This window comes from Octopus bimaculoides, chromosome 18 (genome assembly GCF_001194135.2).
Source record: "Octopus bimaculoides isolate UCB-OBI-ISO-001 chromosome 18, ASM119413v2, whole genome shotgun sequence".
NCBI lineage: Eukaryota > Metazoa > Mollusca > Cephalopoda > Octopoda > Octopodidae > Octopus > Octopus bimaculoides.
In genome coordinates this window covers 3468247-3480515 of record NC_068998.1, presented here as the reverse complement: position 1 = coordinate 3480515, position 12269 = coordinate 3468247, and the positions used below count along the sequence as shown (strand labels likewise).

The 12269-nt window shown below is 35.3% G+C and overlaps 1 protein-coding gene across 2 annotated transcripts in view; it reads right to left on the bottom strand.

Moving 5' to 3' along the window:
* Positions 1-53: 53 nt before the first annotated feature.
* LOC106872835 (homeobox protein 13) overlaps positions 54-12269 on the bottom strand; it is a 62202-nt gene continuing 49986 nt past the window's right edge. For both annotated transcript variants that reach the window (XM_052974333.1, XM_014919970.2), the window contains 2 exons: positions 2989-4316; positions 54-1371 (listed from right to left, as the gene is read on the bottom strand). In XM_052974333.1, the coding sequence (XP_052830293.1) occupies positions 1321-1371; positions 2989-4176 (1239 nt within the window). In that variant the 5' untranslated portion in view covers positions 4177-4316 and the 3' untranslated portion in view covers positions 54-1320. The remainder of the gene's footprint in view (positions 1372-2988; positions 4317-12269) is intronic.

The following is a 12269-nucleotide window of genomic DNA, read 5'->3' as shown; positions in this document are numbered from 1 at the left end:
AAAAGAATTTTTTTGTCCGCTAATTAAAAGCAATACATAAGGGTCTAACGAAAAACCGCGATGTATTTTGTTAAATTTGAAATATGAGAAAATTTTTTTTTGTTTTCTTTTTTTATAACCAACAGCTCATTTAACAATTAGAAATTTTATAAACATATTTACAAAATGTACAATTTTACAATTAAGAAATAGTTAAGTGCAAATTTATCCCTTTTTTTTTTTTTGTAATCTGCAGAAAAAAAAAAGAAATTGAATGTAATTAATGAGATGTTAATTGTTAAAAAAAAAAAAATGACTGTCGAGTTAGGTTTTCTTATCAAAGTCAAAACGCGAACACCGCAAAGGAGATTAATGAGGATTGACAAATATAATTGATTGATTGATTGATTGATTGATTATAAACTGTTCTCCTCTCTATATGAGGAAATAAAAGTCACAAATGGAAACTCAAAAAAGAATTTCATTAGAGAAAAAAAAACAACAACAACAAAAGAATAAACACCATTAAAAATGGATGCAATTCTAGGAAGAAATGCTCTGACTATTAAATATTGGTCTAAATAATTAAAGTTTTTGAGCATTGTTTAATAATTAACTAATTAACTGTAAAATGGAATTATAACATTTTCAAAAACATCTATTGAATTACATACAAAAGAGATTTTATACATACATGTGCATGACAGTAAGTATATATTTTTGTTATATATATATACATATATACACACACGTGTATGTTAGTATGTATATATGAATAAGTAAGATATTACACTGACAAGAGACAAATAGAAGACATAACCGACAAAGGTTAAATAGTTCCAAATGTTCTACATGCTATGATAGAATGCTTTGGTTTATCAATAATGAGCAAAAATTCTTAAGTTGATTGGACTTAGAAAAATAATCAGTCTGTCAAAACAACTGGAACAGACTGATTAAAAGTTGAAACAATTAAAAAATAGAGATTGTGTCCGCCTTTAATTAGAACTAAAATGAACAACTTGAACAGATGAGATGAGCATCATGGCAACGCTGTTTCTGATAAAAGGCAGAAATGTATAAAGATGAAGATATATATGCAGCTGAAAGTTTAAAAAAAAAAAACCCAAACTGCTTACATATTGCAATATTGTAGTAAATAAAATCACCTATAGAATTTCTGCAGGTTCTGATATTTTTTTGTCTTATGTTTTCTGTTTTTTTGCATACAAATAAGATTTGTGCAGGCAGCTTTTAAATATCTTCCCGGAACCACCGAAATTAATGGCAGGTTTCAGACATCTGCTGTAGGTAGGTTTAGGATTTGGTTGGTAAAATTCTCTATGAAGACCTCACTTTCAACATTAACTCCTCTCCGATTGGTATGAAATGCTGAAGATAGAAAGAGAGGAATTCTTAGAATCATTGATAAAGATATAAAGAAAAATAAATAACTTCCCCAATCCATGTTAACACATAGGTTTATCATTTTCTTGTTTCAGTCATTATGCTGCAGCCATACGAGGCACCAAGTTGGAGAAGTTTTAGCTGAATGAATCGACCCCTACCCCACCCAGCACTTTGTTTTTAAAGCCTGCTACTTATTCCATTGGTCCTCTTTGCTGAACTGTTAAGTTACAGGGACATAAACATACCAACACCTGTTGTCAAGCAGTGGTGGGGGACAGACAGACAGACACAAAAACACACAAACATACATACATGCATGATGGGCTTCTTAATAATATCAGGCATCATTATATAGGTGCATCAATTTTAAATGATCAAATGAATACGTCCACCACTATTGCAGAGAGAATGAGGGGCCCTCAGACACAATCTCTGCTCTTTACCACATACTGTAGCCGTGCACTGTGCCAGGGTCCTCATCTGATCCTTGAAGTCATAAAACCAAGTTTATCATCATCAGCTGCAACCCCATCTTTTGTTCACTTAACCCTTGAGGTCTAGGGTGCCTGATGACATGGCTAAACTATTGCAGCTTTCATTGCATCCGACCATTCTCATCAACTTTCATTCTGTTCCCATCTTGCTGAGGATTAGATTTAGTGGGGGGAGGGCCAAGTTCAGACAGATTTGAATATCTTGAGGAAGTGGAATCACTAACCAAGATATTGGTGAATCAATCACTGACAGTAACATGCTGCAGTGGATGCCAGAAATTCTGGAAGGTGAACTGAAAGGAGCCATTCAGTACCGATGTAATAACAACCATTATTTTACCTTATTCATATTCCATGGTGTTTATACAAAATTGCAAAACAGTATGAATCTTTAGGATAAATTATCAAAATTAAATAGAACCAAATTCTATCATCTGTCTTCCATGCTGGAATCGGTTGGATGGTTCCACAGGAGCTGGTGAGTGAGAGGAGAGTGTAAAGCTCTTTTGTTTGCTTTGGCAGGGTTTCTATGGCTGGATGCCGTTCCTAATGTCAGCCATTTTACAGTGTGTACTGGGTGCTTTTTATGTGGCACCAGCACTGGTGAGGTTACCAAGTAGCTTGCAAGACAAAGACCCTTTGGCTGAGAGAGGGAGTGGTACCGCGAAAGGTAGCTTTGAGCCGGTTGAGAGGTGAAAGTGTATAGAAAGGGATAGAAATAAGGGTTTTATTGTAGAGGAGACACTTGGTTACACCGAGAGAGAGAGAGAGATATGGTGTTGGGGATGCATGGGGACACAGCTACATGGTACAGTGGTAGGGAATATATAAGGTACATGGTGGGGAATATGAGGTACAGAGGGGATAGAGATGGATGTTTCATATCTACAATAAATAGATATTATTTCTAATAATGATAGGTTACCTATTGATTACAAATTCCAACAGTGGCAAAGTATATTTCCAACATATTGTATTGATTGGGTAACATTGTTTAGGATACAGCACCAAGGGAAATAACTCAAAATTAGAATTATCTTCCGATGAGGATGGGCAAAAACAAGACAGGAACACTGCCAAATAGAATTCTAATAATAATACTTACCATATCATCTCCAGTGGATAATAGTTTCGCAATAGGATTTTCTAAATTTCTCTGAAGTTGTGGCTGTATCTGATCTAGCATGTAGAGATTACATTCTTCATCCAGTCTTTCTTCCCAGACATGTAATGAACAAGAGGAGCTGAATGAACGGTGAAGATCTGCAGATGTAGAACGAACATCAGGAAATACGGAACGGCTGTGATGTATTTGTGCATCCCTTTCATTCTGAACTGGCTGGTTGTTATGGTGACACAGTGAAGCTGATGACAAACTGTCGCTCATCAAAGTCTTTGAATGGACTGCAAATGTTTCACCAGTTTCGACAGAAATTGTTTCTGCAAAAGGAGGCACAGTATAATAATAATAATAATAATAATAATAATTAGAACATTCTTCGAATTCAGTTTGATTAGCATTTTGACTGAGTCTTCTCGGCTGAGGAGTGAGAGGCAGAGACGGACTATGAGGGCAAGTACATTTCTTGAGGTCAGTCAGATTGTCTGGTGAATCATCAGAAAGTGTTTTCTGATCAATATCCGTTTTATTTAAACAACTGACAGATGAGCAGAGTTGATGGTTTCTGTTCGCATTTGAACATTTGTCAAAACACAATTGATTTTCATTCATCAGCCAGATTTTCTGTGAACCGTTCCGTTCACAAGGGATCTGTGTAAATGCTGAAAATGACTTAGTCTCTCTAACAAATGTATTATTATTATTATTGTTGTTAATGTTGTTGTTATCATTGTTATTGTTGTTATAATTATTATTAGTATTGTAGTTGTTGGTTGTGTTGTTGTTGTTGTTGTTATTAATCTCTGCCACAGAGTTCTTCAATTCCACCATGTGGCACATATCAGAAATATCAGCAATTTGCGGTAGGCAAGAGAACTTATGATGGCGGCAACAAACAGACGGAGAACCAAATAACCGTTGCATACTAAATTTATTGATGGATGTTACCAGATTCCCACCATACACCAAACTCAGCTGACACAGCCGATTGGATAACCCCGACAAATCTCTATAGTTTTTGTCAGATGCAAATTTTAATTCACTGAAGTCATATTGTTGAAGAATCCATGCTAAGAATATGGAGACATCTAGTTTATCCAAGACAAACTGTTTATGAGATCTAGATTGCAAGTGGCGCTCTTGGAGAGTTCTTTGAATTTCTTCCAGAAACATTTTGTACGATAGAAAGACACATTACCATTTGTATTAGAAAATATTCCAGTTTTCTTTTCCCTGGTTCCTTTTATATGTAGGAAATATCTTGTAATCCAAAATAAAGATAAGTTTAATTTTATTTAGTCATCAGGAAAATTCTGCAATGGAATAAAGTTAAAAAAACAAGAAAAAATAAAGTTAAACATGACTTTGCAAATTCCTCAAAATTCATTAATTTAAGAATAACTAAATATAAAAATTTGATACTAGAAAAGAAAAAGAAAATAAAAAGAAAAAGAAAATAAAAAGGACAAGAAATTGTGAATCAAGCATTTAAATTCTATTTAAAAATTTAAATTTCTCAAGTTGTACACCGTTGATAATTTATTTTGATTACAAGATCTAGTTTACATATCCACCTCCCCACCCCCACTGTACACACACACAAAAGGATACGGAATAAACTATTTCTTTTTCCATCAAGCAATTTTTTTCTAAGAATAAAAGGAATCTTAAAAGACAGAGATTGTTTACTCCAATACATTTCCTCCACCATGCACTCCTGCAAACTCCCACCCTTTCTGTCCCCACTACGACTCACCTCGTACCTTGAGGTGCCACCTGGACACCTCATCACCACTATGTCTCTTGGAAGATAGCACTGGTTCATTTTTTTTCGCTCTCTCCCCTAAATGTGAGTAGCCATGTGACTCCTCTACAACAAAAATCTGCTCTACTACAACCCCCTTCTATCCTACCTTAACACCCCCCTGAAATAAGGGTGCACTCCCACCCTCTCCACGGATTTTGTAGGTTTGTGAGCTGCATGGTCACTGCACAAGTGCCAGTCACATGGAAAAAGCACCCAGTATATCATGTCAAGTTGATGTTGAGAAGGGCATCCAGCCATGGCTATCATGCTGAAGATGACACTGGAATACAATGCAGTCCTACTGGATATTTGTCAAACCGTCCCACTTGTGCCAGCAGGGAAGATGGAATTTAAATGATGAAGAGGATAATGATGTTATTTAAAGATTAAGTCATTTATAGAAAGAGAGAACAACTTCAATGTACATTTTGGTAGAGTTTCCAAGACTAGTAGCTCTTTGTAATGCCAACAACTTTACAGCATTTGTTGGTTGCTTTTCTCATGTCACCAAAACTAATTAGGTTTCCATGCAGTTTGCAAGACATTAACCCCAAGGAAAAGGGCAACTTTATGCCAGGAGATGTGGGATTAGAGTATGAGGGAAGGGGCTAGTGCAGAACAGGATTCTTGCTGTATGTGTGTGTAAAGGGGGAGGGCCACATGGCTATTCACATTTTAGAAGGGAGGGTCCATAGTAGAGCAGGGCAGAGACAAACATAGTGATGATGAGGAACTTCAGTGTATGAGGTGAGTAACCTCAAAGACTGTAAACGAAGACTAACAGATGAAACACTATCAGAACAGTGAAAAGGGAACAAGAATCAAAGACTGCATAAAAAGAAAAACTAGAAAAAAATTGTTCCATTGAAAATGTTTGACCATTTAGCAAATACTGATAAAGAAACCTGAATTGGAATACATGGAAAGAATTGAAGAATATTTTTTTAACAGGTTTCAAAGAACAAATAAAAGATATGAAAAAGATAAGACAAAAATTTAAAAAGAAAAAAAAGGAACTGAAAGATAAAAAGAAAAATTTGTAGACTTCTTTGCCAAGAAATAATAATAATAATAATAATAATAGATTGAATAAAAGAGAACAAAAAAATAATTGAGTAAAGGTTGGTATATGAAGAATTTTAATAGGAAATACAGAATTTTACAGTAATCCATTTAAATACAGAACAGGAAAAAAAAAACTATTCCTGCTGCTTTTAATAAAACCAAAACAACATTGGATGTTATTTGAATTAAATCAGAAACTTTATATAGGTCAAGTTTATATATAATCATCACCATTTAATGTCTACTTGTATGGGTCAAGTGGAATTTGTTGGAGAAGAATTTCTATGGCTGGATGCCCTTCCTGTCACCAACTCTCACCCATTTCCAGGTTAAGTATTTCCTTATGGCCCCAGGCATGTGCTTTTCCATAGAAGACTGGAAACAAACAGCACCACTTGTATTACAGCGACTCTTGTTTACAACCGTCATACGATATCTACACAAGGGTAGACACACAGACACACACACTCACAAACAGAGATTTCCAAGAAAGGTAATATTCTGATCTTTCTCCAGGTAACTCAATTGATTAGCATTCAATTACTAATGGATACGCCCCAATCTGTAAACCACAGTGTGCTGTCTCCCCGCTCTCTCTCTCTCTCTTCTATTGTTACCCTAGAATCTTCAGAGAAATGGCCTTGCTCAATACACAGGAAAGAAGAAAGTATAAATTTTATAACCTGTACCCAATGTAAGCTATGGACACAAGAGATATAATGGATCACTGGAAGATGAATAGAGAATGTAAGCTTTGAATGTGACAGATGAACTGGAGTAGTGTGTACTGCAAGCACACTGGAAACAGATGGCTCATTAGAAGTAGATGGCAGCTCTAGTTACCTAGCAAATGAAATTAATAGGGTAGGTGATTGCTCCAAGAGTATAGTAGCAAGGGTAAGAATGGGATGCAGAATGCTTAAGAAGCTACCCCTGCTGCTAGCAATAAAGCTCTTTACACTCAGAATGAAGGGCAGACTGTATGGTGGTGAGACATGGGCCTTAAATATATAGGACTTGAGAAGACTGGGAAAGAAATGGAGTTTGCCAGTTCCATTGAATGTGTAATTTAAGAGTGTCAATCACTTAATTGCAGAAGAAGGCAACCCAGGAAGACGTGGAATGAAATGGTGAAGGCTGGAATGCCTGGTGATATGCAGTTCTCGAGAAGACCCAACTACCTCACCAAAATGAGATTCTGGAAGCACAATGCATGTCTGTGTGTGTGTGTGTGTGTATCCAACTTATGCCAGCCTAAAACATGAATGTTAAATGATGATGATGATGAAATGAAAAGAAATAAAATGTGGGTGTATTATATTGTATGATCATTTAACATTTTCTGTGCTAGCAGAATATAAATAATACAGCCACATAAAATAATACATATAAATACACACACACACACATATATATACAACAGATTTTGAATATGGATTTATTAAATATCTTCTGTATCCATAATATATGTTTAGGAAAAAAAAAAACAACAAAACCAACAAAAAATATACAAAGCAAGTAACACTAGATTTTTTTTAAAGTTGATTTCTGACAAGAGCAGAGCTCTTTAAATAAAGCAATGAACTGCAAAGCACAAATAAAGAAATAAATGGAGAGAGAGAGAGAGAGAGAGAGAGAGAGAGAGAGAGAGAGAGAGAGATTCTGGAAAGTGCTAGAGCAGGATTGAAGAGGAGTGTGCAGTAATTAAAATGGTAAACTGGATACAGAATCCAATCCCAGAACACCAAAGGAATAAAATGTTGCATCAGAATGGCACTGATGACAATTAGAATGAAATATTGAAATAAATAAACGACAAATATTGTGTGTGTGTGTGTGTGTGTGTGTGTGTGTGGATGAGGAGATAAAGAAATGAAGAATCCCCAGTATGATGCTTGATACATGGTTGTACATGAAAAATAATGAGGGAATGGAAAGCAATGGAGGTAAACTGGACAGAATGAAATGATATGTCATTCCAGCTGACATTAAAATCTCCTGGAGTTTCACTCTTGATTCTCATCAACCAAAATCTATTTCAAATTCTTGTAAAGGAATCACTTTACATCAATTATCCATGGACATATCTCACCTTTATAATTAACCATTGTATAAAGTTTAGAACTTCTAAACACCAACCCATTGGGAAGAGGTGTATTTTTTATTACTTCTAATAATTTGCTTTTGGCACCACCATGTGTTGCCATGAATATACATATAATCTAATTCCAAGATCATAATCTTCCTCATTATTTCAATGACTACTTTTCCATCACTTGTCCTTCTATACATTAATGGCCTACTTTATATTGATTATAATCACAAACTGCCTCCACAAATGTAAGTTTGGGTAAGATTTTTTCTTTTCTTTTGAGGAAGACAAGCAGTTACCTATGGATGCAAGTCTCTCCCCTACACTACTACAGTTTAATCCAGGGAAAGGTTGGCAAATTGGAATAATAATAAAAAGCCTGGCACCAGTGTCACTGTATGCAAAGATAATGAACAAACACCACAAGGTATCTAAATCAACCCTCTAACAGTTCTGCCAATCCTTGGCCCCAGATTGATACTTTCTGTTATCAACCCTTAAAAAGGATTTGAACCAAGAGCACAGATGTTTGAGACAAATATGGCAAAAGGGCATTTTAACTGGCACTAACAATGCTGCAAATCTGCAACCTTAGGTATGAAATACAAGAGATTAAATCTACCTGGCATAAGGCCATTAATTTCAAGGGAAAAAAGCTTCATTACATTGACCCCTAGCGCTCAACTAATGCTTATTTTACTGATCCTGATAAAAGGCAAATTGACCAAAGTCAAATTTGAACTCGGAATGTAAAATATCCAGAAGAAATGCTGCCAAAAGTATTCCCCACCACCACCACCACCCTGCAACTGCTGCCAATATGGCAAATATTGCCAAACAATATCAATTATGAACTAAATATCATCAATAACCATTTATTCATCACAATTCCTCTTCACTGTTCTAAACATCCTTTGTTTACGGGTTTTGATGCCCTGGCAGTTTATAAACAGAGATACGAGTACTTTTAATATTTCATTCAAACCTTGGCAACATTCGACCTCACTTTCACGTTGAATTACCTTTCAGCTTCAAATACAAAGTGTCACAAATAGTATAACAGCTTGTGTTAACGAACCTCTTTCATTAAACAAATTACTGATCAATGTCACACAAAATACATCATCTGTTATTAACATTTACTTTCAGATACTTCAGAACACACACGCACGAACTAACGCGCATGCGCACGCATGCGCACGCGCACACACACACACACACACACACACACAATTTTATAATCATTCATAAAAATATTTTAAAAACCGCACAAATTATAGATGTAAGCACTTCCTGTTCATTATCTTACCTGAAGAGCAAGGTTTGGTTTGGGAAGGGAGAAAGGGTCCAAATGGCCCTTAATAAAAAAAAAAAGAAAAGGGTAGAAATTTGTTGAACACTGACAGGTTTAGTATCTCTTGTTTCCACTCATTAGACTATGGCCATACTGGGGCACCACTTTGAGGAATTTTAGTTGAACAAATTAACCCCAGTACTTATTCTATCAGTCTCTTTTACTGAACCACTAAGTTACGGGGACATAAACACACCAACACCACTTGTCATGTGGTGGTGGGGGACACAGACACATTTATGTGTCTGTGTGTGTGCACATATGTAATGCACTTGTACCAAATTCATTCCCAAGGCTTTAGTCAGCCCGAGGATACAGTAGAAAAGATTTGCCCAAGATGCCACACAGTGGGACTGAGCCCGGAACCATGTGGTAGGGAAGAAAGCTTCTTACTACACAGCCATGCCTGTAGATGTTTTGTGAACTATGGGTGAGGTTTAAACTCATAACAACGAGGAACTAAAATAAAGCATCTTATCCAGCTCATTACTACCTGATTCAGCAATGAGCCAACAAAGATTAAACAGGATGGTAATAATTATAAAAATAATAATTGTCTCTACTGTAGCCACAAGGCCTGAAATTTTGAGTGAGGGGGCTAGATAGTTACATCAATCCCAATGCTCGACTGGTACTTATGCCATCAATAATAATAATAATAATAATTTCAGAGTAAATAAGAAATTTCCCGAACTACAAATTCCATCTGTCTTTTAATTAACTTCTTCAGCTAGGCTAGAAATTTAAGCAATCAAAAAGCATCTGTTTTCTTCACAGATTCATTAAAGCAAAAGAAAAAAGAAATCAAGCTTTCTCATTAAGACTACACTAATTTAGTTTTAATTTAGTTAGTAGAGGTCATAAATTACAAGAAGCACACAATTAACCATTGCACAAATCATTTCAGATTTCACACCATCTTGTTGCATAAATTACATGTCTTGATTGATCGATTCAATATCAGATCCTGTCTTCACTATAAAGTCATCATTGTGTCCTGGTTGGTCAATGATTGGTTTTATAATGACCAACCATGTTGGTGGTGGTTGTTGTTTAACACTAGGCCAGACCTGATTGAGAAGAGCTATGATATACAACATGCCCTCCTTGGTCATCTCCTCTCTATCACAAAAGAGAAATAGTGGCTTCCTCCTCCAAAGCAGACTTGGTTGCCTCTTCTAGCAGCTCAGATGCTGGCTTAGAGGCTTCTTCAGAGAGAAAGAGGCCCGATGATAATTTAGGTGACAACAGTGATTATGCACACACACACACACACACACACACACACACACACACACGCACAAACACAAACACACTTACCTATATATAACTATCTTATACATAAACGTCAATTTCTATGTGTCTATCTGTTACCATCTTACTGCCTACATCAGAGAATTCTGTCGAAACTTTGCCGTGCCTATATTCATATTTTGCTTGTCACTATGTGAGCACAAAAGGTGTTGATATTCCTTGTTGATATTATAACCAGTAGCTCTGCACTTTCAAAGACCTGTGAAATATCTAAAACTCTCTTACATGGCAAAAAAATAAAAAAGTAAAATTTAGCAACAGGAAGAGCAACCAGCCATAAAATCCTGTCTCAAATAACTCCCTGTCCAACCCATGTTAGCATGGAAAAACCGACATTCAGTGAACGAACAAATGAATAAAGACTAAGTACACAATTGTCTATAGGAGGAAGACATTAAAATTATAAATAATACAATGCAGTTACATCATGCAGTTCACAAATTTTCTCAGCTTCAAAGATTCAAAGATGATGATGATGATTATATTAATAATAATAAGTGTGAGGAGAAATTTTTTCTTAACACTTGCCACCTATTCCACACATACACACACAAGGATATATATATGTGTACACGTCTGTGTGTATAGATATATATATATGCGAGCATATATATATATATATATATATATAGATACATACACATATGCATGTGTGTGTGTGTGTATGTATATATATATATATATATATACATATACACACATAGGCATGTGTGTGTGTGTGTGTATATATATATATATATATATATATATATATATATACACACACACACACACATATACACATACATATATAATTTTCATTCATAAAATAATGTAATAAAATATATTCTTCTCTGAATGTGATTGAAAAGTTTTTAACAACCGTGTGTAATACGATATTAGATTATGATGATGACAATAAATAGCATACAAAAGGCAAATACAAAAACAAAAAGCTAAAAAGAAAAGCAAAAGAAAAAAGACAAACGAAAAGCAAAAGAAAAAAGACAAACGAAAAACAGTCACCATTCACAATAATATTTTGTCAGAGTAATTGCACGCATTTTCTCAAAGAAAATGCTGTACTACATGAACAGAGCTGGAAGAAGAATAGAAAACAAACGAATATCCTCAAGGTAGATTTATCAAGTCAAAGCCACAGATACATACCCCCTCCTCCTCCTCCTCTCTCTTAAATCTTGAATATCAGTCACTCTCTCTCTCTCTCTCCCACCTCAATACACATAAGATATTTAGAATTATAAAATACAAATTATAACAATTATTCCAATTATTCCAAGAAGTATCAAACTATGTTGAAGCAAGGATAACGAATATGGCTGGAATAGAAGAAGATTGGAAAGTAGCTTGCTCAAGTATTGGCTTGAAACAAGCACACACACACACACACACAGGTGTGGGGGTGGCTATGTGGTAAGAAGGTTGCTTTTCAACCACATGGTTCTAAGTTCAATTCCACTGCATTGCATCTTGGGCAAATGTCTTCTACTATAGCCTGGGGCTGACCGAAGTCCTGCGAGTAGATTTGGAAAAGGAAAACTAAAAGAAGCTCACTGTGTTTGTGCATGTGTGTATGTATATATATATATATATATATATATATATATATATATATATATATATATATGTGTGTG